This window comes from Gopherus flavomarginatus, chromosome 3 (assembly GCF_025201925.1).
Source record: "Gopherus flavomarginatus isolate rGopFla2 chromosome 3, rGopFla2.mat.asm, whole genome shotgun sequence".
Taxonomy (NCBI): Eukaryota; Metazoa; Chordata; order Testudines; family Testudinidae; genus Gopherus; species Gopherus flavomarginatus.
Window position 1 is genome coordinate 210,094,792 of NC_066619.1, and position 27,687 is coordinate 210,122,478.

General features: G+C 41.9%; 2 protein-coding genes across 2 annotated transcripts in view; both read left to right on the plus strand.

Annotated features, from left to right (window-relative positions):
- The first annotated feature begins 2,122 nt into the window (after nucleotides 1-2,122).
- MSMO1 (methylsterol monooxygenase 1) lies at nucleotides 2,123-15,956 on the plus strand. Its single transcript, XM_050946623.1, has 5 exons — nucleotides 2,123-2,427; nucleotides 6,373-6,521; nucleotides 9,220-9,346; nucleotides 13,102-13,256; nucleotides 14,920-15,956. Exons 1-5 carry the CDS (start codon nucleotides 2,173-2,175, stop codon nucleotides 15,125-15,127), a joined length of 894 nt encoding a protein of 297 aa, XP_050802580.1. The 5' UTR covers nucleotides 2,123-2,172; the 3' UTR covers nucleotides 15,128-15,956.
- Nucleotides 15,957-24,374: 8,418 nt separating this feature from the next.
- CPE (carboxypeptidase E) overlaps nucleotides 24,375-27,687 on the plus strand; it is a 100,009-nt gene continuing 96,696 nt past the window's right edge. The window contains exon 1 of the mRNA XM_050946517.1: nucleotides 24,375-24,793. Coding sequence (XP_050802474.1) covers nucleotides 24,490-24,793 — 304 coding nt within the window. The 5' untranslated portion in view covers nucleotides 24,375-24,489. The remainder of the gene's footprint in view (nucleotides 24,794-27,687) is intronic.

The window sequence follows — 27,687 nt, forward strand, 5'->3', positions numbered from 1 at the left end:
GCTCATTTATTCGGGTTATTCTTCTGGGGATGGGGGTTTCTGTAATTCTATCAATGTACTGCTTGTGTCACGTGGGTTTTAATATGGAGCTCTATTTCCTTATGCAAGTCCCCTCCCAGTGGAGCTATCCTGCAGGACCTAAGTCCCCTAGGGCTGGGTTTGTCCAGCTCCAGAACTGGATGAACACACACACGTTAACAGAGCAAATCACAAGCCTCTCTTAACCTTACAGCTACCACCACTCCCTTATGGGCACTAAGTTGGGCACACAATTTATTAATTTTTGCCTCACGCACCTGCTGATCTCCTGCTGCCTTTGCTGCCCTGTTCTCTTCTGCCAAGAAGCGAGTTGCTGCTCTTGCTTCTTCTAACAGAATTTCTGTGTGTGTTAACTCTTTTCTATACTGTTCTGCATTCCTGCTTGCCATGTCTCTCTCCTCTTGAATATCTCTAAGTGCAGTCTGAGCTTTTCTGCTCTCAGTTCACATGCATCCGTCTCACATTTATTCAAATGCTGTTGTAACTGCTTTTTATTAAAGATTAATACCTAAGTTAGAAAGGAAAACCGAGAGAGGGGGATCTCACCCACTCCATGAGGCTTGAACTGGTCAGGGTTCCCAGGTGATGGTGGTAGCTCAGGGTCCTGAGTGCTGGAGACAGACAGAGCCCCCAGCACGATCAGTCAGGGGAAGATGGAGTCCCAGTGGAACTGATGCATAGTTTGGATCTAAGCATCAGAACACTTACTTGAACATAGGTAGGGGTTTTTGCAGAGAAACAACAATGGTTCAAGGAAGAACACTAGATTAGGTTATGGGTAAACTGATGACTCAAGGGTTTTCTTTAGACTAGACAATAGGAGCTGCTCACTCTTGGCTATGGGTTGTTTATTTCCAGGGGCCTCACAATGCAACTAGGCTGCTTCAGTATTCTGGATATCAATCAAGGATTAATTACTAGAATTGGTCAGATAACTGCTCAGCTGGGTGTGGACAGGCATAGGTTTATTAACATCTGGAGAGAGATTTCCATGATGCAGTACTTCCCTGCTTTTCTGGTCCCAGAGTTCAGTGTGGTTCTCTGTTCTTCATTCTGTATGCTAATCCCTGTCCCATCTTTCATGCAGATGAGGTTAGGGGAGTTGTCTCTGCTCTCCATTCTGTATGCAAATAGAGATCTCTTAATCTTGTCACCCTTGTCAGGAGGCATCTAGATGTGTCTCCCAATTCCCGTCACTGCTCTCTGCAAGCCTTTTCTATGATTGGTCTTGGTTCAAGTAGAGACTGGCGGGGAGGGAGAGGGGTGTCCCTCATGAGTCAGAGAGGCCAGACACTGCGCCTTGGTTCCCCCAAAACACAGAGCTGACTGGTATCAGTGGAGAAAATAAATAAGGAAGTGTTATTTACTCATAACACATGAACTAGGGGTCACTAATAGAAATGAATAGGTAGTAGGTTTAAAACAAACAAAAGGAAGTGTTTCTTCACACAATGCACCATCAACCTGTGCAACTCCTTGCCAGAGGATGTTGTGAAGGCCAAGACTACAACAGGGTTCAAAAAAGAACTAGATAATTCGTGGAGGCTAGGTCTATCAATGGCTATTAGCCAGGATGGGCAGGGATAGTATCCCTAGCCTCTGTTTGCCAGAAGCTGGGAATGGGCAACAGGGAATGGATCAGTTGATGATTACCTGTTCAGTTCATTCCTTCTGGGGCACCTGGCATTGGCTGCTGTTGGAAGACAGAATAATGGGCTATGAACCTTTTGTTTTGACCCAGTATGGCTGTTCTTATGTTGACCATTGTGGAGGAGCTCTGTGACCCTGCCAATTATTGGGGAGAGCCCATGCCTCTGCTTGCCCTCCCTTATGCACTCCCCTGTTCAAGTTTATCCTTCAGCCCTCTACTCGCTTGAGCTGATTTCAGATTAATTGTAGGATTGGACCTGTTGATTCTGTTTACATCATAGTTTTGTGCTTTTTCTAAAGTACAATGTGTTTTTACAGTGTACTTGTTAACCCTTGAATTTAACCTTTTTTTAAATTTAAGTATATGGCTGTTTGAATAGCATCAATTTGCCAATAACAAATTCAATTTTACCTTTTAAAATTTATTGGCTGTTTCTAGAATTCTGCAGAGAAACTGCAAGTGTGAAGTGTTATATTTGAACAATGGCAGTGAATGGGAGTATTGACATCCTGAATTCAGCTTATCTGGCTGTGGAATACATCGACTCTTTCTTGCCTGACAATCCACTGCAGCAACCATTTAAAAATGCTTGGAACTATATGCTGGACAATTACACCAAGTTCCAGATTGCAACATGGGGATCACTCATAGTTCATGAACTTTCCTACTTTTTGCTCTGTCTGCCTGGATTTATATTTCAGTTTATACCTTATATGCGAAAGTATAAAATTCAGCAGGTAAGAAAGAATTGTGAATTCACAGGTTTCTGGTTGCTTTGATATTCTAACTTGGTATTTTACAAGTGGTCAGGAATCTTAGAATGTAGAAATATCTGTTCTTGATATGCTCATCTATTTTATAGAAGGCTCACACCTAATTTCCACCTGTACTAAGCCACGGGTTATTGGGTTTAGTGATGGAACTCCTTCAGCTTTGTGGGAGGGGAAGGGATCCATTGCTCTTGAAGTGAATGCAAAGGACGACTTTGCAGCACATCCTCTTGAATCACTGTTCTATTCCAATCTATGTTATGGAAGCTACATGCCTGTGTGTGGAAGACATGGGCTCTTGGCTAAGCATAAATCTGGATCCTGTATCCCAGTGATACTCAGACTTCAGTGGTTCAGGAGCCAAAATAGCTATCAACATTACCCAAAAGAGCCAGTTTCATTTACTGTAGTGTATAGAGATTTAAACAGTATGACAGAGGAAATATTTAGTTTTTATATGTAAAGTATGTGTATGTATAGTCTTATAGCAAATAAGTTAATAACTTAGTGCAAGTTTAACTTAATTGGTTAATAACAGTAAAAGCATCCTGATTGGCTAATAACTTGAATATGATGTGCTGCAAAGAACTGCAGGAGACATATTAAAGAGCCATTTGCACTCCTCTGTCTAAATATCACTGCTGTGAACCTTTCCCCTCCCCTGTTCCTAGTACTCCCGTATGTTGGCTTGGTGCCAAGATGGGGGCCACACCTCTGGCCTTCCCTGTGGGACATCTCCACCCACATCCCCTTGAAGGGACAATGCAATGTTTCTGTAGTGCAGAAAACATTGAGCAAGCTGTCCACATCTGAGTGAATTTCATTCCATAATAACGGGTAATCTGCCCCTCCAATGCAACCTGGTGATTGTTTTCCCCACTTGCCTGACTTACATGTTCATATTAAGTACTGGATTTAAAAATCAAGCTTGTTCTAAAACAGTGAGTGTTGAAAAATTCTTGTGAAACTTAAGTATATAAATGCTTAAATAATGTGGTTGGAAAATATTAAGTAAAATATAGATGTCATAGCTGTGACTGTTAAATGGGATGATCTGTCCAACACATCCTTGCAACAGACTTTAATCCCCAGCTTTTCTTTGTACCCTTGCACTCGTCTAAGAGGGTGTGGGTGTGTGTGTGGTGTGTATAATGAAGTGGAGAAGTGCATATGTTGGCATGATATAGATTTTAATCTGAATGAGGCTTGCAAGTGGTAAAGTCATCCATGAGTTTGGTATGACTGCAATGCGAACAACTGCTAATGAACACTTATTTTGTTATCACTTTATAGAAAAGCTGTTTAGGAGAACTTGGAAGTTACATGTTAAAAAAAATGAATTGGATCAATTTGTGGCCAAACCACAGGCACCAACTCTTTTTTTTTCCTCCCTCCAGTGGGTGCTTGCGCCCCTGCCTGACTCCGCTCCTCCCTGCCCCTATTGGACCTCCCCAAATTCAGGGCCCCCCTCTCTTCCCCTGAGTGTGCTGTGTTCTGTCTCCCTCCCAAGCTTGCCAGGCAAAACAGCTGTTTTGTGGTATAAGTGCTGGGAGGGAGGGGGGAGAAGCAGGCCATGGCGGCGCACTTGGGAGGAGGCGGAGGTGAGGTGAGAGGGGGAGCCCACCAATTTTTCCCTATGGGTTCTCTAGCCCTGGAGCACCCACGGAGTTGGCACCTGTGGGCCAAACCACTGTAAAAGAAGGTTGCTTTAGTTAATTTTAGTTTTGGTCTCCAATGTGACCTGCTATTAAAGGACAGAAAAAAACAATACAACAAAAAGAAAATAACTACAACTTGAGATATAATGTACCCAAATTCCACCCTCAGAAATACACTGACCGCTCATCACTCTGAACTGCCCTGTCTCTGCTCTTACCCAATCTGCCTTTTGTTATGTAAAGCCTCGGCTCAATCCAGATGAATGCGATTGTAAGATTTGTAACTTTTCAGTCATTGCTAGTATGATCATTAAGTTCTGTAACCTTTTGGCAAACTTTGTAACTTTAGTTATTGTTAGCATAGCCTTTTAAGTTTTGTAACTTTTTTGCAAGCTATGTAACCTTTTCAGTTACCACTTGTATAAACCTTCAAGCTTTGCAATATTCCATCATGCAATCAGAGAGAATGTGAACAAGGGAGTGTGTATGGGACTGGGCAGAGAGGAACTGCAAGGAGAAAAGAGCCTGGAGCCAGGTGTGTCTGATGTAATCTGCCCTGAGAAGGCAATCATGGGGTGCTGTAAAGAAGAGAAGAACTGAGTATGCATGAAAGGAATAAGGCCTGGACATGCTTCTCAGTGACGGACACAGAAGGGAAACTCAGTGTACGTGACAAGAGTCACCCAGTTCCAAAAAGGAAAGGCATGCACACAAGCCCGCTGTTTTCGTGACCTGCTGGCTGTCTCAGATCCATGACTGCAGGCGGACACAGCAGATCTATGCTCCGCTTCCTCTGCTGTCTCCGGTAACTCTCCGCCTGTGAGAGTATGTGGGTGCATGAGGGTCTGAATGCAATGAATGTATGCGTGCATGAATAAGCTCCATCCTTTTTCTATTTGAACTAATAGCGGCATTTAATAAAACAATATAAATGTAGCCCTGGGTTGGTTTGTAGGGAAACTGAGATAACACATGTATCCCTTGACCCCCTACAAATAGTTCTCCCTTCAGTCCCTTTTGGTACCTTTCTCTCACATCTTTTACCTATCAGCAGATTGAAACTGCTTAGGAACCTACTTTCCAGGTGGTTGAAAACTGAGACTGTAGAATAAGAGTTGGGCTGACCATACTTTAAATGACCTTTTGTGTGTCCAAAAGAATAATTTCAGTCTAACATAAGATTAATAATCTCATGTTTAGTCATTGAGACTTTATTCGGTTAATTTGAAGGCTGAGTTGCAAATGGAGAAAAAAACTTGCCAGTTTACTGACATATGTAAGAAGCAGAGAATGGTTTCATGCTCTTTTAAAGAAATATGAAAATTATTGGGTTTGCCTTCACCTCCATACCCATTCTCCAGCAAAACCAGGGATCTCTTTGATGTCGTTTAGGAATTTTTGCAATCCTTGAATTGGTGGGATGCTAAATTTTAGGTGATTTTTCTCTCCCCTGTCCCCAAGTTAATGTAGTGAGAGAGTTAAATAGATGTCAACAAAAACAAATAGATTGACTTAAGTCAGCTGTTCATCTCAGTCAGTTTCGCTTGATTGGTGCTGTGATGTCATCCTGCTAGCGCTCCAGTGGCCCATAATCTTCCAGGGTAGACAAGATCTGATTTGTTTGTTTGTTCTTTTAGAAAGGTAAAAAGAACTGTAGGAAACCCCCCCACTTTCTTTCAGGCTTTTGCTTCTCGTTTATACTTTTTCCAGGTCACATAATTAACACATCAGTCTGTTCATTTGCTCCTCTTTCTTTCTAATTTGATGAGTTGACTTAAACCCACTAAAAGAGTGAAAATCATCTAAGGATTCACTTTATCCTAACTTGCTGCATATGTACCTCTAACACCTAAAAATATGGTTATATGTTTTGTGACCACCTAAGATTTTACAATTGTCACTGTTATGCACACACAGACTACTTAGAACTACTCAGTGGTCAGAAATTTCTCCAAAAGCACAGACCCCTACTACTGAGCAAAGGAAAATATTTATCAGCTTTTATCAGTATAGTATGTATCAAACACAGTTGAATAGGTTTATCCAGTAGAGACCAGTGGTTGACCTAAAGACTAGCTAGTTCATTACAGCATTGCATGTCTGTAATACTAAAGCATAGCTTGGCAAAGTAGAAAATTCAGTGAATGCTTTTTCTCTTTTGTAGCTTGAAGTCAAGTTTTCAGAATTACTTTTTCTGAATTTCTGCAATGATATTGCATAGTAGGATTGATAATTGGAAACTTCTTTTTCCTAGGATAAACCAGAAACGTGGGAGAAGCAGTGGAAGTGTTTAAAAACGCTTCTCTTCAATCACTTCTGTATTCAGCTTCCTCTGATATGTGGTACCTACTATTTCACAGAGCACTTCAGTATCCCTTATGACTGGGAAAGGATGCCAAGATGGTAGGTAGAAACTGTTAAAGTGTTGTTTGTACTTCTGTTCCAACAGTCTGTTAGAAGAACAGATGACAGTACCTGTGAAATGTTCCCAGCTGCTAGGGAACTTGATGTGCTGCACAGTCATGTGATTGTACTGAATGAATGTGTAGTTCATAGACCCAGTCTTGTTCTCCCTGAAGCTTATCCCATTGCAATAATGGGACCAGGCTGGGGTTCTATATTTGATATTGTGCCAAATGCCTGCAACGTTGTTCAAATCCTGGAGGGATAGGATTTGAAAAACTAAATCTAAAAAGGGATACAGTGTGGCTGAAAGTTAAGACACCATCTGTGGGCTTGTGAGCACCCTTGTATATGCAAGTATTTAATGTTTTTTGAGCCATCTGGCTCATTTCCAGAAATAACATGATGAAGCACTACCCACATACTGCATTATGTACCTTAAGAAAGAGACTGTATCATGTGCACATCCTTCTGTCCATAAACCAATACATTTTTAAATAGCAGCCCTTATGTTTTTAAGTGCCTCTCATCCTAGTTTTAGTGTCAGGAGAAATATTACATACAGTAACTTTATTTTTATTATATAATGCAATTTCTTGCAGGGTACTAAGTTATCTCCTTTCTAGTGCTAATGCTGCTTTCTTTTGTATATATACAGGTGTGTTTGTGTGTGTGTGTGTGTGTGTGTGTGTGTGCGTGAGAGAGAGAGAAAGAAAGAACATGTGTGTGCCAACAGCCAAATTAAGAAGTTTGCTGTATTGCACTGTGGCAAAGTACCTGCTTCTCCTCTGCTGGCTCAGTCCCTTGCCACCTTGGAGCCACAGGCTTGGGTAAAGCAAAAGCCCTTCCCAGTTGCACAGGGTCTGGCCGATCCTTTCTCAGTCAGTCCCTTGCTCAGTTTCTCTCTCCTTCTGGTGAGAGCGCAATCTGTCTTGCAGGAAGAGTTTGAGTCCTGCTGCACCTACTCACTAGCAGCTACTCTACTTCTCTCCTCCCCCTTGCTTCCCTGCCAGGGAGGGTTTAAAAAGGTCCCCAGCAATTGGGGCCAGCTGAAGCTAATTAGTTCCCTGGTAACCCCTGTTCCAGCTGAACCTTGTTTCTCCGTGGCTATCTCCCCTCAATGGATAGGGGGAGGCCTTTTAACCCCTCTGGGACTAATTACTACCCCTCTCCTGGTAGCTAATTGTCCTGAGTTTGCCACATGCACGTTAACTCATTTAACAATTTTCATTGATCTGCTGACAAATACCACTGAGTATAGTCCTTTAAAATTTTACATGTTTTGTTAGTGAAAAAAGGTGTAATTTTAAGAACTATATTCAGCAGTTGTAGTAGAGCGCGGCCGGGGCTCGACCCTCCTTGAGGGGGGAGGGGAGCCACACCAGCTCGCCTCACTCCTTTTGCCTCAGGCCCATCCCTTGCTGCGGGGTTGAGCACAAGAGAACAGTATAAGTACGCCCCGGCCCTTGGGCAGGGCGGGGCAACACACACAGTCTATGCTCAGGCCTTTCAGCAGGGGTTGAGCAACGAGGTCACTATATATAAGCCCAGGCCCTTAGGCAGGGCGGGGCAGCACACAGTCTATGCCCAGGCCTCTCAGCAGGGGCTGAGCAACACGGTAACTGAGACGGCCTCCTCAGGTCAGGGGAGGGGGAGTCTGCCACCCTTGGAGGGGTGGCAGGGGGAATGCAGGCCCTCCCACTCCACTGCGTTCCAGCCTGGGGCCCTAGCAGCTGTTAACGCTGCTGACGGTCAGTGGGGAATCCTGACCGAAACACACTGCCATTGGCTCAGGCGAGCCTGCAGCCTGACTGGGGTCAGCTGCCCCCGGGCCACTTCCAACCTCCCCCTTGCTGGGTACCTGCCCTCTGCCAGCGTCATCCAGGGCGTCCCAGACCATGGGTTCCTCAGGGTGTCTGCCGTCGGGAGGTCCAGTCCACTCCTCGGGGTACTGGGGTTCAGGAGGTCCGATCCACTCCTCAAGGTCCCGGGCGTCGGGAGGTCCGATCCACTCCTCGGGGTCCCAAGCATCGGGAGGTCCAGGCAGCTCCTCCACAGGCCGAGCGTCGGACCGCTCAGTCGACTCCTCTGAGTGCTGGCCCCAGGGGAGGTCAGGCCAGTACCCCTCCAGGTACCGGGCACGGGGAAGGCCAGGAGCTCAGGCCCTAGCATCTGCTCTCTCTGGCCGCCTCCCTCTAACTGAGCCCTGGGGCCGGGCTTTTGTACTTCCTGTCCCGCCCCTTGACTTCCGGGGGGCGGGGACAGGCAGCGATGGCCTTGGACTTCCTGTCCTGCCCCTTGACTTCCGGGGGGCGGGGACAGGTGGTGGGGGCTCCACCCATGGCTGCGCCCTTTCTGGCCTGTTCTCCTCAGGAGCACGGGGGAGTGGGGCCCCCTCGCTACAGCGGTATTTGTTAGTAGTAGATCAATAAAAGAACTGTTCGTGTGTAGTGTGAGCACATGCATATGCTGTTATCTGGTTGTTAAAACTGTACTTAAAGTTAAATGTACATCCCAAGTTTGCAGAGCCTCTCCCTGTACATACATCCTGATGAAAGAATGGTGTGTTCCTTAATAAAAGTTTCAGGATTTGGCCTGTTAGCAAAGAAAAATACTGTTTTTGGTTTTTTTTCCATATATTTTAATCTTGCCATAGCTAACAAAATATATATATATATATTTTTTTTTTTTTTAAAAGGTACGTGCTACTTGCCCAGTGTTTTGGATGTGCAGTGATTGAGGATGCCTGGCACTATTTCCTGCATAGACTCTTGCATCACAAGAGAATATACAAGTACATCCATAAAGTTCATCATGAGTTCATAGTACGTACTACTTTAATGATTTGAACCTTAAGTGTTAATTGTAAGCATCCTGGTTATATTAATACTGTATTAATAAAGCATATTTAAATAGATCTTGCATCCATTTAGAAACTGGGAGAACAGCCAATCTTACAAAATATTTTTACACCTAGCTAGTTTTTTCTTATATCAATTAAGCACAGTTAAAAGTACTGGGGTAAACCACTGCTAGGTGGTTTCCATAACTGTTAAAATAACCCAAATATCATAGATATAATGGAACGTGTCGTGTAACAACTCTCTCTTCTCTCCCTTTCACTCAAATGGCAGCCGCATTCTGATACCTACCTTATATCATCTGACTGTCAGGATGGTGACTGTCTACTTGATTATTCATTTGTTGTATTTAATGGCACACTGTCAGTTTGACAATCACATTTGTTAGAAGATTTTTAACCTGCTATAAATTTCGCTAAGATTATAGTAAACTTTATAACAGGGCTCGGCAACCTTTCAGAAGTAGTGTGCCGAGTCTTCATTTATTCACTCTAATTTAAGGTTTTGCGTGCCAGTAATACATTTTAATGTTTTTAGAGGGTCTCTTTCTATAAGTCTATAATATATAGCTAAACTATTGTTGTATGTAAAGTAAATAAGGTTTTTAAAATGTTTACAATGCTTCATTTAAAATTAAATTAAAATGCAGAGGCCCCCGGACCAGTGGCCAGGACCTGGGCAGTGTGAGTGCCGCTGAAAATCAGCTCGCGTGCTGCCTTTAGCACTCGTGCCATAGGTTGCCTACCCCTGCTTTATAATTACTATGCCAAAATCTTTATTGTACTCTAAGATTATTATAGAAATCTGAGCTGAAAGTTTATATCTGCAACGTTGGTTTGGGCAATTAACATTCTAAATATAGTCACTTTAATTGTTTGCCTTGTACAGTCTTAAAAAGACCCTTATAATAAACCATAGTAGGGCAGCAAAAAACCCTATATGCCCTTAAGGATTAAAAAAATAATAATAATAATAATTCCAAAAGTAGTCTTAAAAAATTCAAGTTGACAGTGTTCTTCTTTTAAAACTGTTTTAGTGTTGCATTTCCTGAACTTAGATGTGGTCAATTAGTATATTTTATATATAATTCTCATTTTGTAAGGATGTTTCAGGACTACCAACCAGATCCACAGTTTACCTTATGAACTTAGCAAACAGACAACCACTGCTTGGTGTAGCAGACAGTAGCCACTTGTGGACTCCAGATTTAAATCCAAGGAACAGGTTTATTTCAGCATTGGTACAGAATGCCACACACAATGATCAGATAGGGATGATAGGCCCATGAATTGACTGCATGTACACAAACGCAAGGCTGTACATAAACAAGGCAAATGCTTAAGTCTCAGTGCATTTTTGTGTACCCAGAATGGCATCCTACTTTTATGAACATGCTATTCTGATTTGTTATATAATTATGACCAAATATGAAATTCTGCATTAAGCGCTAGATTATATAACGTTTATCTACTTATTAGCAATAACAAAGCTATTAATCTTATTATTTGAGGGGGACTTTCCTTTTTTATCCTTATTATACACCTCTACTCTGAGGCCCTTGGGAGCCAAAAAATCTCACCGCTTTATAGATGAGACCGCGTTATATTGGGTTCAGTCCGGTACGGCGTACTGTCAAGAGCTGGTACGCTGTGCCGGACTGGACCGGCTTCCCCTGCGGTGATTTAAAGGGCCCAGTGCTCCAGCCACTGCAGGGAGCCACGGGCCCTTTAAATCACTGCTGGGGTTCGGGGGGGGGGGGGATTTAAAGTGTCTGGTGCTCCCCACAGTGGCTGGAGACTCTGGCCTTTCAAATCCCCACCAGGGCTCTGGCAGCCAGGCTCAGGCGTTGATTTAAAGGGCCTGGTGCTCCAGCTGCTGTGTGGAACCCTGGGCCCTTTAAATCATCGCCGGGGCTCAGGCAGGGATTTAGAGGGCCTGGGGCTCCACACAGCAGCTGGAGCACCAGGCCCTTCAAATCCCCGCCGGGGCTCTGGCAGCCAGAACCCTGGGGCTCCAGTAGCCGGGCTCGGGCGGTGGTTTAAAGGGCCCAGGGCTCCACACGAATTCGGATATAATGTGGTAAAGGAGCGGGGCTCAGGTGGCGCTTTAAAGGGCCCAGGCTTCCCGCTGCTTTACCGCGTTATATCCGAATTCATCTTCTGTCGGGTAGAGGTGTATCTGGCAGGTCTACTGTACCCAAACATGGGACAGTCCAAAAACTGAACAGGATATCTAGCAAGCCAAAAAAGCTCTGTCTGTACTTCTTATTTCCGAAAAGGTTCTTCAAAGGTCTTATTAACCGCACTAGGCCAACAATTCTTCTGCTTATATCAGAGGTGGGCAAACTATGGCCCGTGGGACCCTCCTGTCTAGCTCCTGAGTTCCTGGCCTGGGAGGTTACCCCCTGGCCTCTCCCCTGCTGTTACCCCTCCCCCGCAGCCTCAGCTCACTCTGCTGCCAGTGCAGTGCTCCGGACAACTGGGCAGCGCAGCTGCAGAGCCCGGCCTGACCTGGTGCTCTGTGCTGTGCAGTGGCAATGACGTGGTTGGCTCCAGGCAGGCAGCATGGCTGTAGCACCGCTAGCCACTGGTGCTCCAGACAGCACGATAAGGGGGCAGGGAGCCGGGGGGGGGGGTTGGATAGAGGGCAGAGCAGTTTGGGGGGGCTGGTCAGGGGGTTGGCTGTGGATAGGGGTTGGGGTGGTCAGAGGGTGGAGAACACGGGGGTTGAATGGGGGCAGAGGTCCCAGGAGAGGGAGTTGGATGGGGCAGTCATGGGTGGGGATTCTGGGGGCAGTCAGGGAACAGGGAGAAGGTGTGGTTGGATGGACCAGGAGTCTAGGGTGGGGGAGTGGGGGGGGCTCAGGAATGAGAGGAGGGATTGGATGGGGTGGCAGGTGGCAGGGGTCAGGGGACTGTGGGGAGGAGGAGCAGGAGCGGTCAGGGAACAGGATGGGTGTGGGGGCTGGCCCACGCTCCCCTCCCCTAACTGGCCCTCCATACAACTTCCAAAACCTGATGCAGCCTCAGGCCAAAAGGTTTGCCTGCCCCTGGCTTATATGCTACTATCTAATACGTGATGTATATGATCTATTAAATATTCTTAGGCTCTTACCTGTGGTAAGATTACCTAATCGCTGTTTCACTTCCTTACTTTAGACCTCGTTAGTCCCTAAGGGACAAAAAGGGATCCCACACTCTTCCTTTGAGAACTGCTTTGATTTTACTTTACTGATTCTGGTTGGCAGTCAAATTACTGTTTTGATCTAGCAATACATTATGAATAATGTTATTAATATTACAAGCTGAAGCACTATTAATAGATACAAACTTTTATAAACTCACATATGTGTTCCTGTGTTGTGGAAGGTATTTAAAAATGTTAAGGCTTTTACAAAAACTTGCTGTAATTGCCCTAATGAGATCATTTGATTTACTACATAGTACTGAAGTGACTCAGAATCATCAGTGGCTTTTGTCCTTCCCACTGAGGTAGGGTAACACTCCTAGGAAACTGAAGCACTTGATCATGTGCCTTTTTGGGCAAATCACTTCTACCTAGTGGATGAACCAGGGATTGAACCCCAGTCTCTTGAGTGCCCTGTCCACAAGAACATCCTCTTTACAGTTACCTCTATTCTAAACTGGTCTGACTCTTGAGTGTGTTGGCATACTACAGAAAAGTGCTTACTGTGTGTATATGTTTTGTTTTCCTCCCAGACTCCATTTGGGATGCAAGCAGAGTATGCGCATCCACTGGAAACACTTATCCTTGGAGCTGGTTTTTTCATTGGCATTATTGTTTTCTGTAACCATATGATTCTTCTGTGGGCCTGGGTAATATGCCGCTTAATAGAAACCATCGATGTACACAGGTAAAATCCTCTCATTCCATGTTAGTGATTTTTCCTTACTTGGCTTGTCCACCTGTCTTTGTGCTAGTATATATGATACTAGGAAGCTCTTTACCACAATATGAATAGAAATACACACACTGTAGGCCAGCCAGAGGAGGATTGTGGTGCTTCTTTCATTTCAGTATTGTAGTCGACCATTTATCCTTTCCAAAATAATAATTCTTGTTCTGTTTTGGCAATATTAATAGCAAAACTCCTTGGGTGGGAGGATAGGGCACTCACTAAAACAACTTCATAAAGCATCTACCAGAAACACAGCTTGTGAGATTAGTGGCAGAATTATACATTTTGTGATCTGTTTTTAAGAAAGGTAAATCTCAGACACCAGTGAAGCTCTTACACGTCACTTTGGTGAACTTGGAGCCCGAGAGAGAGAGAGTATCTGATATTTAGTACACAAATTACCTAATGTTTGCTAACATATGGAATAAATGAGGTTTTATTTTACTAAAATGGAGGGGGACCTCAAGGTAGTATACCGTAACCTTCTCTGTCAATAGCCTGTGCAGGAAGGCTTGTCTTGGAGAACCAATGCTTTCTTAACCTAAGGGGCCCCAGTTCAGCTCCCAAGAAAAATTGCATGCAGGTGATGGTCAATAATGACAGTCTACATTTTTCTAAGTCTTCTGTGGGACTTTGAGGGCAATCTTTACTTGTTTTTAATTAATCTAATTTCAATGTAGTTATAACATACTTATAGGAAAGAAACTAAAAGATCAAGAATGTTATAAAATATTATAGATTAGAATAGTGACTCATTCTTCAGGTGGTCAAATAGCTTCTTCATATCAACTAATATTTTCTGTGATTTTACTTCCATTTGAGGAAGCTGTTGTTGAAGCCTTATGAACTGAAGAATGCAACACTACAGCAGCGTAAATAAAATAAAATAAAAATGGCTAAAACTAAATTGAAGTAATGTGGTTTCTATCTGCTGTTCACATTGAAATGCAACTGTCGGTGGATATTTTTCCTAAAGTGGTCACACTAACGGGTGGGATGACAGGTATATTATAGAAAAATGAAATCTAAACACTATCTTGCCACTAGGTGGTGTAAGATGCTTTCTAGTACCAACAAAATATGAACATGTAAATCCTTTAATGTCATTTCCCTTTCTGTTGTACTACTTAAATGTTGAGGTTTTTAGCTACATTTAGTAAGTGTTTCTCAATCTGGTACTGTACATTCTGGCTTAGATGCCACATAAGACTTTCTTCTATATTTATCATTGTACCAATGTTTGGGGTGTTTTGGCTTTCATTTTTCAGTCTGCCTTTTTGGAATTAAGCACTGATTTGGAAATGGAGTAGACTGATAATGGCATCTGACAATACAGCATCTTAAGTATTCCAGGTCCATAGGTCTACAATCTCTAGTTTTAGTGCTATGGCCCTAATAGATGGGTTTCTCTCTGTATTACAGTGGAATAAATTTCTTCATGCAACTACTTCAGAGTTTTAACTGTAGTTGATATTTTAATTTTAGCAGCCTACTGAAAACCAAGAAGTAATCAGTGGTGCCTGGTGTTTGTTTGTTTGTTTGTTTGTTTCCAAACAAAATGCTAAAAACTATAGTTCAGTATTTCTTTTTTTTTGTTTGTTTGTTTTGTTCTCTCTAGTGGCTACGATATTCCTCTGAACCCCCTGCATCTAGTGCCCTTCTATGCCGGGGCTCGTTTTCATGATTTCCATCACATGAACTTCATTGGCAACTATGCTTCAACCTTCACATGGTGGGATAGAATCTTTGGTACAGACTATCAATATATTTCATACCAAGAGAAAGAGAAGAATCAAGAACTGTTAACAGAAAAGAAGTCCAAGTAAATATCCCATTTAACCTCCTACAGACAAACTGCTTCCATCTTTCTTTTGGGCTCAAACTGGTAACTAACACCCAATCACAAATTAAAGCAATATTTTGCTTTCCTTAAAAGCAAAAGTTAAGCATATATCTTGTCCCTTGGCTACTAAGTGGTAGGGGAAATTCTTACTGCAATGTAATTATCTACTTAATGGGAATGCTTTTCTATTTTATACACAACTCGAAAGTATATATGCAGTACTTAAAGATTAATTTTAATTTAAAAATTACATAGGTGACTTGAAAGTTTTTGTCATCTATTGCAAGAATGTTATTAAAAATTTTTAAGTATCTATAATGCTACCCTATTTGGATTCAGGTAGAATTATGTACATTATAATTATAAACACTGAAATTGGACTTCATTTTTTTTTAAATATATATCTTAAATTTGTAATACAAATACAGCAACCCCATTAAAACTGTGGTACTGGCACTACAGTTAAACCTTGAGCAAATGGGCAGAATTTGCTTTAGAAACCAAAATACCATCAGTTGATAAAGAGCATGGACCAGTCATTTGCACACTGAATAATGCAAACTATTAATTCCAGAAGAGCGGGCTGTATGTTCAGTAACATTCCTCATGTGGGTGGTGTACATTTTAGCTAGGGTTAGAAAAGGGTGGTTTTGTTTTTACTTGAGAAGCCTTTTTTGCTGCTCTTTAAGTTACTTCGTCAGTGTCCTTAGTATTTACATGACATTTCCTTTGGTGTGTTGTAATTTGCTAAACTGACTTGTTGCTAAATTTGCACTTGTGGATTACAAAATACAATAAATGTGTTGATTTGACATAGTGTGTATGTCATTGTGTATCTTCCATATTTTTAATGTAAAGCAAATAAGGAATTGCCCTAGATTGCCATTCACTTTTAAAATATATGAGCAGAGTTAATTCTAAAATTAATTGACTCAAGCAGTGTAGGGTAACAATTGTACAATACATCTGAGGAACTATCTACACTATAATAAGTGGGGGACTTGGGACTTGTACAATATTATTGTCCCACAACATAGTTAAAACACACTTATCTTAGTGTATATGGATCTAACTTTTTCCCAAGCAAAGCAACAGCTTTGGCAAACTAAGGCTGCAGCTTGGTTCAGGGACAGAATGTGGTTAGGTCTACAATAGAACCTCAGAGTTCAGAACGCCAGAGTTATGAACTGACCAGTCAGCCACACACCTCATTTGGAACTGGAAGTACACAATCAGGCAGCAGCAAAGACAGAAAGCAAATACAGAACAGTACTGTGTTAAATGTAAACTACTAAATACAGCTCTGAAACTTTCCCTTTCTTTTTTTAAGTCAATTTTCAATTGTAAACTTTTGAGTGAACAACCATGCAGTTTTGTTCTGTTACGAACATTTCAGAATTACAAATAACCTCCATTCCCAACATGTTTGTAACTCTGAGGTTCTACTATACCTTATACAGCATATAGAACCAATATTTTTTTCAATGGTGATTATATCAATCTAAATATTTAGATATGCCACCCCAATGCTCTTCCACAAGTGAAGAGAACAATGGAACTAGCCTCATAAGAATTAAATACAAAAGTCTTTGACATAGATTTTTCCTCTTTGTTTTGTTTGTGTAGGAAAAAAGAAAATCAAAACCCTTATAAACTAATTAAGCTAATCTACAGGCCAGCAGGGGGAGACAGAAACAGCTTGATTTCTATTTTTAAATATTTGGAAGTTTCTCTGATGCTATAAATGGCAGGGGCATATAAATCCATAGCGTAACTATTGTACTCAAGAAGAAATGCTTCCAACTCCTTTGTCCTCCCACCCTCACCCCACCCTTTTTAGTTGAGGATGTGTAATGTCATATATTGTACACCCTGAGAAACCATTGCGATTTTGGGGACTATTTCTCTCTCAAAACCGCCACACCCTGTCTCTAGAACCACCTCTGGAGATAAGCTCCTGAGCAGGCAGGCAGACCTAACAAAATGGCCTTTCCTTATCTGAGAGCTGGTTAAAAGACAAGAAGCAAGGCTTGCATAACAAACAAAAAAGCCTAGACCCTGGGATCGGCATTTTAAATTAGAAGTAAAAATGAGCAGGTTACGCCACAGGGTAGATTCAGAGATCTAAAAATGGCAGTGTAGGATGACTAGAAGAGCTCTTTCTCTAGCCAATTCCTCTGCCTCATGAAACTCAGCTCCAGTTGGTGAATGAGGGTAAGGTTACCTGAAGATTCTTTTATCCAGCTAGCCCCTGGTTCTGAAAACCCATTGGTATATTTACAGTGTACCTTTCTGCAAGTTTTTCAGATTTTAAAATGGACACTGAAGATTTGCATGGCTTTATTTTTCTTGAAAAAGGAAAGTGTTTTTCCTCAAAGGTAAATGTTCTTATATACTCTAGCTATTCAGTTAACTCTCTAATTGCACTAACACTATTTATTCTTTATAGCACAAAAGGAAATGTTATTTTCACAAATCATTAAGATGAAATTTTTCCTTCACATGTAAAATAATTCATCCTACTGCTGCTCTAGTGAGCAAATCATTTGAAAACACAAATCTGAAAGTGATATTTTTAGTTCCATCACATTCCCCTATTCAACATCAGTAGCATAATCATCTCTTTTCAAATTCAACTTGGAATACACCATCACTTTCAAACTGTCTCCCACTGCACTGAGTTGGCACATCAGAAAGATGAGCTTCCTCGTAGTATATGATTACCGATTTCCAATACAAAATGTGATGCTTTCTGAAGGGCTGGTGCAGTATAGCAGAGAACAGCACTATGCAACTGAAATAGTACGGAATTCAAACATTTGTTACTCCATTGGTTTCTCCAGCATATCCCTGTGAATAAATATACAGAATTAAGAATAAACTGTGTTGAATCAAGTTAAACCTTACTGAGGTTACTTACTTACTAAGTTAAACCATGCTTGTCTCCTCTCTTCCAGGAAGCCATCTGCATCTTGACATAGTGTCACTTACATAAGATAACTATGGCTCTCTACCTCCCAGGTGTCAGCAACAACCTGGCAGATTTCCTTAGCAGAGAGCCAATTGCCATAAATGAGTGATCCTTGTGTAAGTCTACCACAGAGCCAGTATTCCTGTGTATGGGTACCCCAGAGATTGATGGTGAACATGTCTATGTCAATGCTAGAACTTTAGTTCCAGAGACAGTATGTGGCCAGAGTCATTTCATTGTCCATCCACATCCCAATATAGTTCTCCCTGCCCAGACTTGACCCCCAACACCACAAGCAGATATTCCATCTAGATTTCAGAGTTAACAAGTCTCTCCTCTAAAAAAACCCACCACACTTCAGCTCCAGCCGATGAAGAGTAGGAAGGAATTCCAGTCTTAATGAGTTTCTATGAAAAAATGCTCTGCAGCCCACCAATATGAGTGCATTTACCTCTGAATGTCACCTTCTAAAAAGGTAACAAGAAATTACTCCAGATTGTCCTCCAGGAGCATTGTGGTCTGAGATGCTGTCATCAGCGATAGGCTGGGGACTACACCAGCGTGTCTTGAAGGCAGGGGTGGTGCCTGGATAGGAAGTTCCAGCACTGCCATTATCTGCTGTTGCAGGATGGCACCCTCTATCAGTTACTGCTAGTGAATTGTCCATTGTTGCAGGAGTTTCTATTGCCGCTGAGTTCGGTTTTCAACTAACCATAGTAGTAGCTATTCCAGCTCTATGGCTGCCACTGTCAAATACGTTCACCTTCACCTACTGAATAATTTTTTTAAACGCCACTCTGGTGTCATGTGCTGTAGGCTCATTGGGTTCACTGGGGTTCAGACATTAAGGCACAGAACTGTTGCAGCATGTAAGAGTCTTAATTTCAACCCCACCCAAACCATCCCTGACTCCATATAAAGCTACAGAAAACAGTCAGTTTACATTTGAGTCTCTTCCATGCCATGCTATTCAGCACTCCATCCTAAGGCAAGATCATCTCAGCTGGTATCTAGGCAGAGTGTGGCCTCACCTCTTCCCCCAATATCCACAATTCTTCCTGTGGCCCAAGTCTTTTTGTTGAGGCTTACTTCTTCAATAAGGGTGTGAAAGCTAACATCTTGTGCAATTCCTTTGGTGTGTGGCAAATAATAAATCTCCTTGAAAGGGAGGAAAAGTAATCACTTCATCCCCTTGGCCAGGTAGGGTTCCTGTGCTGGCACTAGCACTAAGAAACATTGTAGTGGATACTGTATAAATTAGAAAATAAAGGAAAAAATAAACTCTATTTTAAACAGTGTAATGTAATATGCTATTAGGATCATGAGTGTGCAGCGACCTACTCTGTGCTTTGGGCAAGGTAAAGCAGATGTTCTCTGATTTATGAAAGTATATATATTACACCACACTAATGGTCCTAAATACAGTGATAATGATATCTGTTAAATGGGGATAATTTCATTTACTTACATCACTGGATCACCTGAAGTTTAATGAGTGTAAAGTGCTTTGAGATCATTCAAACGTAATTTCCTATATAACTACAAAAACAATATTACTGTCATCACATAATAATATTGCCATATTACACGTTCTTGGGATGTTGCCTTAATAATAGGTTCTCAGGAGGGCAGGGAAGGGAAGCTGTTTGTTTTTGCTATCCTAATGGTGTAAGTGTTACACTTTAGGTGTGACATGAGAAGCTGAAATGCATCCACTGCCATAAGTAAACTTTATACATACAAATGAATTAAAATAAACCTTTTCTTAAATTCTTAAATGCTTTTAAGAACACAGCTGGAAGTTTTGCATCATCACACTGTACTGAGTGCTATCGGCTGGTAAAGCAGATATAGTACAATTCTGAGAGAGACTTGGTGCTGGATGGTTCTAACCTGCAATCAGGACGGGTGTGTGATCTTCTACATAATTGCAGTTCTAATGTATTAAGCCACAAACTACTATGTGTGTTTAAATAATGTTAAGGGTCAGACACACTCACCAAATATAGAAATTCAGCATCACAGGGATGTAACTTTATATTTAGCTCACCCTGTTGAACTAGTTACTACAGCACATGCAATATGGTTATGTAAAATGAGCTATTTGGAGACTCCTGCAATGCTTAGCATGATAAGAGTTAAGACTAGGGTTTAAGCTTTAACTCTGACCCTTGTTTTTAACTTCCTAAAAGTCCCAATCCATGAGTAGTTACGGTGGTATCTGATTGTGCCTTTTATCTCTGACAATCTTTCCTTCTAAAATAAAATATTCAGCAATGGTATCTATGCCTGACATAGGGAAAATGGACACAAAGGAAGGATAGTTTTGTGCTTAATGCACAAGACTGGGAGTTGGAAGACCTGGATCCTATTCATGGCTTTGCCACAGACCTCCTGCAAGTCACTTAAGCTACCATTTTAAAACCTGGATCCTAGATACTTGATTTTAGGCAACCAAATCCTTATTTAGATACTTAAATAAGTGACCTGATTTTTGGCCGGATCCAGCACTCATGGAGGAGCCTTTCCGTTGACTTCCATCTGCTTTGTATCAGGCCCTTTCAGAGATAATGAACTCATGCAGATCCTATTGAAGTAAATAGGAGCTGTGGATGCTCAGCACCTCTGAACATCAGGTCATTTTTATTTAGGTGCCTAAAGATGGATTTACAGCCCTAATTTTACACACCTAAATTTTGACTTTAATGTCTTGTGTGCCTCATCCTATACCGAGGAATCTAAAACTTGCCTCACATGGGTGTTTTGTGGACAGATATTTGTAAGGAGTTTTGAGATGTTTTGATAGAAGGAGCTGTAAGTGCAAGGTTTTATTAACTCACTTCTTGAGATAGATAAAAGGAAATGGGGTCTGACTGTATTTTAGGTTTTTGATAGCAGGGAAAGAAACATGTATGGAAGTGAATGAGAACTGATATGAAACACAGAGCTCTCACTGGCTAACTACAGGTTAACTCAGGTGAGGACATAGCCATACAAAATTTTAAACAAGATTAATTACTTTAGGGCCTGGTTTGAGGAGTAACTAGGAATGACGAGGATGAAATTAAGAAAAGAATAACTCCGGTGGAATATTAAGAAAACGTTCTGAGAATATGTTTGGTAAGGCTGGGGGGAGGAGGTCCATCTCTTAGGGCTTTAGTAAATAAGTTTAGGAAAAAAATAGATATTATACCCAAGGGGACAATCCTGCATTGACAAAGAGATGAATTGTATTAATTTAAGAGGTCCTGTGATTTCCATATTGTGACCCCCCTTCCTCACATTGGTGAGCAGTTACTCACGAGGAGTCCCATTGAACATGAGAAAATGCTCCTCCATGTGAGCAAGAAAATTGCACTCTGATCCTTGCATGATATGAGCCATCAAATATTTATTTTTAAAGATCATTAACTATTTGGATGTTAATATTATTTGCCAGACCTGTCTATTGCTAGAACAACTTAATCAAATACATGTAAATTTTGCAATATTTGTTAAAAGTTTGGTATTTCATGTCCAAAATCTATTTGGGGGTCCAATAGAGCACAGTATACACCACTGACCTCCCTGAGATCCCCCCATTCCTCAGGATTCTGCACTCACTTATATCCTTGCCACTGGATTGACTTATATGGGGTTACATGAGTATAAAGGAGGGCACTTTTTAAAGTGTTGTATAAGTCCCTTGCTGGGCTATTCTGATATTACCCATGATATGAATATTGAAAGCAGTTAATGAAAACAGGTTACTGAATTATGCATGCACAGCATAGTAGGTAGTTTTATAACCATCAATAACACAGCTGCTCTGGTGACCAAAATAGCTTAGTCTACACTCTGCAGGACATTGTGGTCTGCAAAAAGGAGACATTTCTGGGATGTTGTTCAAGTGTGCACAAAATGCATGGAAAATCAGAAATAGTCTATGGCTCCCATCTTTCACTTACTATTACTTGTGCAAACAGTCCCCAATGTTGTGAGTCAATGTGACTATTCCCTTGAGTAAAGTGTTTGCAAGATCAGAGCCAATACCACTTTGATCTAATGGGGTGGTAGGATTGCATTAAACTTTTTTTAAAAAAAACCCTAAATAAATGTACCTCCAAAACTGAGTCACTGTATGGAAAAGTTTGATCTCAAACAAATTTTTATAATTAAATTGTAAATCTTAACTGTGGAACTGTATAATGGTGCCAGGATGCTTCCAGGACTGGTTCTAGACCAAATGGCAGCCCAGATGAGGAGCGTCTTTGGCACCCCCACCCATTTGGTTAAACTTTTGAATACATATTTTTATTGCATTTGTATCCCATTTCATGACTTTGATGCACGATTTCCACGCGTGATTCATCCCTGTCATAGAAGATGATAAATCTGCACACTATGATCTGTAAATCTGTATTTATTCATGCCATATATAAGCAAATAAAAAAAATCATTTCCTCTAAGCTTACAGAAACTTTTTAATTTTAAGAATAACTGAAATGTACTAACATCAATAAATTGAACTGTGCACCAACATTGGGTGGAGCAGTATTAAACTGTTATAGTAGGTTACAGCCTTAGAATGTTAACCCTAGTCCTTTAGTTCAAAAGGTTGTTTTTCGCACCTTTGCCCTCACGAAGCACAGAGTCAGAGAGATCCAAAGACTGGCCAATCGCATTTTCAAGCAATAAAATAGCAAGTAATGTCAGTGTCTCGTCAGCCATCATCGCTCAAGGATATGTTTTAATGAGCCTGAACTTCAAAAAGCTGTACTCACCACTCATGACTGTGATTGGCAGCGTGAGCAGAATCATCAAAGCTATCCACACTAGGAAAAGTGTCCTTCAGCACTGCATCGTGAATGAATTGGAGAACTTGGAATGGAGAGTGCTTCCCGTTTGGCAAAATATGATGGAGTGTTGTCCAATTCAATATTTTTATCATTGACTTCCGAACTATTCCCCAGGTGTCAGCATCCAGTGAAGACCTGTAAAATTGTTTAGAGTGTTTTCCAGTCTGTTGGCATACAGAAAAGCCCCCAGGTTTTTTCATGGTGCTTCATTGGTCTGAATCTTTCTTCAATGGACACTTGAGCAGTGTCAACAAGTGAACAAAAAAACTGCCTCTTGAATTTTTCTTCAGAGCTTCCCATCACTTCATCTCTGCCCCCCCAATCAACCTGTGTCTTCTGCGGATGAATACAAGTTTCCTTGAAGACAGGCTCAACTCCTAAATTTTCTACCATTTCTTTGGCAGCAGTGATGGCCTCTTCAAATCCATTGTCACTATAGGCCACAATGAAACCAGGGCAGCTTCTCATCAAAATGGTAGTGGCCACCATATCCATCGACTGAGTTTGTAATACCTTGCTTACAATGATTACTTGGAACAGGATATCGTGCCAAACAACAATTGAGACCAGAAATTTGAAGTTAGTTATATGGTTTGCCAGGCTTTGTGCCTTGGGTCCGATTCTGGCTTCAGCTTTATGTGACTGTGCCAGTACCATCAGTGCGTTATAAACCTCAGTCATTTGGTAACTTGCTGGCCTTACACTGTCAATGGGGCTCTCCCAGCAAGAGTCACTTTGTGGCTTCATAGTCAGATTTGTAACAGTGTCCAAGAGGATCTATTACTTAATATCTGATACTCCATCATCATTCTAGGAGGTTTGAGGAAAATGTTCTCAGAAAGTCTGGAAGGTGTCACAGGATTCTATAAAGGCCCAGAACATTCTAGGAGGTTAGTGAACAATGAATCCACACAGGGAATACCTGAAACATGTTACTTCAAACATTCTTATTTCCCCCTTTGTCGCTAACAACAAGAACAGCACCCCAAATGGGGCACCTGGGTCACATGTCCCTAAATCTGGCCCTAAATGTCCCCATAATAAGAACACATCAGTCTTGTTAGCGGTCTCGCTGTCCCCCGTTTTTAACCTAAATACAACTCTAGGTGACCGTCTCCCATCTGGCTGATTATCTGTAATATAGGGTTGTACTGTACAGAAGCAACAGCAGCCCCAGGGTGACTGCCCGCGTGGTGTCCCTGCATAAATCCACTCCATCCTTCCCGACCCCGTCTCTGCACCAGACGAAGCGGAGTGATCCCATGAACGCCACCCCCGCAGGGTATGCGGCGCCTCCATCCCTTGCCTCCTTCCCTGCGTCCAGTGGTATCTCCTGCTTCTCCCCGTCGCGCCGCGGAGAGTAGTGCAGCCTGCGGAGCTCCTGGCTCTGCCCGCTTCCTGGCTGGCTCAGGTTTGGCTGGCTGGGAAGGTGCGAGCAGCGCAGGCGGGGAAGAGGCGGAGAAGGGGAGACAAGGGGAACAAAGCGCAGAGGCAGCTGCAAGCGGCAGAGGAGCAGGCACAGGAGGCGGCTGAGAGATGGCAGCGGGAAGGGGCTGGGGGCTGCTGGCTCTGTGCGGGGCGCTCGCTGCCTGCTGCTGGCTGCTGTGCGCCGAGGCGGCGGAGCTCCAGGCTGGCGCCGGGGCGAGCCGGCGGCGGAGGCTGAGCCAGGAGGACGGCATCTCCTTCGAGTACCACCGCTACCCGGAGCTGCGGGAGGCGCTGGTGGCCGTGTGGCTGCAGTGCCCCTCCATCAGCAGGATCTACACCGTGGGGCGAAGCTTCGAGGGCAGGGAGCTGCTGGTCATCGAGATTTCGGATAACCCCGGGAGACACGAGCCTGGTAACTGCCACCCACCCTGCGCAGCCCTCTCCGCCCTGAGGTCCCCTCTGCCTGAGCCAGCATTAGCCCTGGGAGGAGGGACAGGCACTGCCAAGGCCGGGGGATCATGTCAATATCGCTTACAGGGCAGCGGGAATAACTGCAGGGTTAGCATTGCCATGGGGCGCGGGATAGGCATCATCCCTAGCCCTGATAAGGAGATAGGAAGAATACACGAATTAGTAGTTCTTAGGCAATAGGAATGCAGTAATATTAGTACATGTAGGGCAATAGCAATCATGTAATATTGGGACTGTGGAAATAGTAGTTAGTATATCAAGGCTACATGAATCATTGAACAATTATTTCTTATAGGGTATAGGAATCATAGATTAGGCATAATAGCTACTTGTAGTGCTATAGACAGAATAGAATGACACTTGCAGTGCTTTAAATTTTCAAAGCCCAGTAATAACATTATTATTAAAATCTTCGCTTTGCTAGCAGGGATGAATATATGGAAGCTTCTATCAGTCTTTTAGTTGATCATGTTTTTAATTTTATCATTAATATGAATGCCATATGATTAACATCCAATAAAAGTCATATTAGAAATCCCAGAAAACAATGACCCTGATAGGTAGGGTGACCAGACAGCAAGTATGAAAAATTGGGATGGGGGTAATAGGAGCCTATATAAGAGAAAGACCAAAAATAGGGACTGTCCCTATAAAATCAGGACATCTGATCACCCTACTGATAGGGACTGAAAGATCTCCCTTTAATTCTGATTTATGAGGGAATACCATGTGTAGGCATATTGGAAATTACCTTCTTTATTTCCTGACCTAAACAAAATTACAATTTAAAATCTAACGTCTGTGCAGAAATCTAGGTCACCTTTGAGTGTGTAAAATGCTGTGTTGTCTTTGGGAATAGTAGAAGCACATATTGTTACAGCTAATGATTAGCAGTTGCACCAGTTATATTATGGGGAGAGAAATTAACACTTTGTTATTATTTGTACTTACCTTCTGAGGTAGTTTAAGCAGGTGACTACAACTGACCTTTATAGTATATTGGTTTTATATATGTACACAATGTATTTCTAATCAGTGCAAGTTTACTCATTTGTATAAAAATTTATTTCCAAATGTTTTTAAAGGCCTAACCCTGAAAGGTGCTAAACAGCTGAGGTCTGATATATAGCCCTTTGCAGTCAATAGGAGTCTTTCCATTGAGTTCATTAGGTTTGGGGGCAGACCCACTTACATTAGCACTGATTTCAAGGGGAGGTATGAGTGCTGAGCACCCATCAGGTTCAGGCCCCACATGATTTGAGCTTTATCTTTAATTGTCTTTTTGACCTCAGGTAATTATACCCCTGCCTGGCATTCTTTGGGAGTTATATTGCTTTTGACAGCACCATAGCTATTGATAACCATGTTAAAAATGAGAGGTAGTAGGATATCTGACATAATAAAAAGGCATAATAAAGGGGAAATATAGGATAACACTAGTATAGTTTTGGAATGAAATATAAATACCAAAACTGGAAATGAGTTAAAGTATTTTATCATTGGTTTTGGGGCTATCTTGATAGCAAGCATGATATTTAAAATAAGAGGTAAGTAGCATTGATGATGATTATTTAATGTACACATTTGAATGATGTGCAGATGTTACTATGGCTTTCTGAGAGTTATTGCTTTTTATTATTATGTATTTTTCCAGCATTTACTCAAACTATTTAAAATAGGAAGAAAAAGACAATTTTACATATTGTGGGGTGGGAGAAGATAATTCGCATGGAAGCTCTGATCCTGCCCCCCTTTGAACTCACTGGAGGCTTTGCTACTGACGTCAGTGGAAGCAGGATCAGGCTCTATATCATTTCCTTACTTCGTCCTTTAAAAAAAACGTTTTAATGGACCACGGATAGGGAGCTTTCTTTGGGATTGACCCTGTAAATGACTGCAGTGAACACTAAGGATGTTCACCATCTCATAGGAGGATCCCCTTGCTGTAATTAAAATGTTCATGCTGAACATACTGTTTGAGAACCTCTGATTCAAATATGTGTAATATGACATATCTTAGCAAGTTGTAGCAGCCAATGCTGAAAATGTGTATTTTTTCCCCCTAAAGATTAACCAGGATTTAAACTGAGAGAGTTTATTGTTTGGATAAAAGCCTTAAGGTCTGATTCTGCAAGGTGCTAAGACACCTCTTGAGAGGTGCTGAGCTCCCTTTACGTTCAGTTGCATTCAAGAAGCACTCAACACCTTGCTGGATTTTCTTAGGATGTCTAGAGAGTAATATCTTGTGTCTGAATATATACATTAACTAAGGGCTCGAACCAAAGCCCATTGAAATAATTGGATAAACTACTAATGACTTCAGTGGCCTTAGGATCAGACCCTGACTGCCTAAATACTATTAATGGATATTTTAGAAATGTGTTCAGTAATAATAAAAATGCTAGAAATTTTCTTCAGATTAGTAAACAATGTCACTTTTTATTTTCCTGTGTATGCCTTTGTGATATCTATAGCAAAAACAGTGGAGCCCTGTATCAACCCTGCTAGAAAATGAGAGTATGATTCTGCAACCTTTATCTATGTGAGTAATCCTTGCTTACATCAGGAGTCCACACTGAATTCTTTAGAGGGTGAAGACTAGCCACATGAGTAAGGATTATTCATGTAATTAAGGCTTGCAGGATCAGGCCCTAAATAATTTATTTTAATCTATCATTAAATTACGATTTACAGAATTTTGTGACACACTTCAGAGGTGTGATCCAGCCTGTCCTTACAATAAAAATACGCGGAGTCATTGTTTTTTTAAAAAAATAGTTGCCAACAGGGCAGTGATTTGCAGAGAGCTGATAACTGTAGAGACCTGATAAGAAT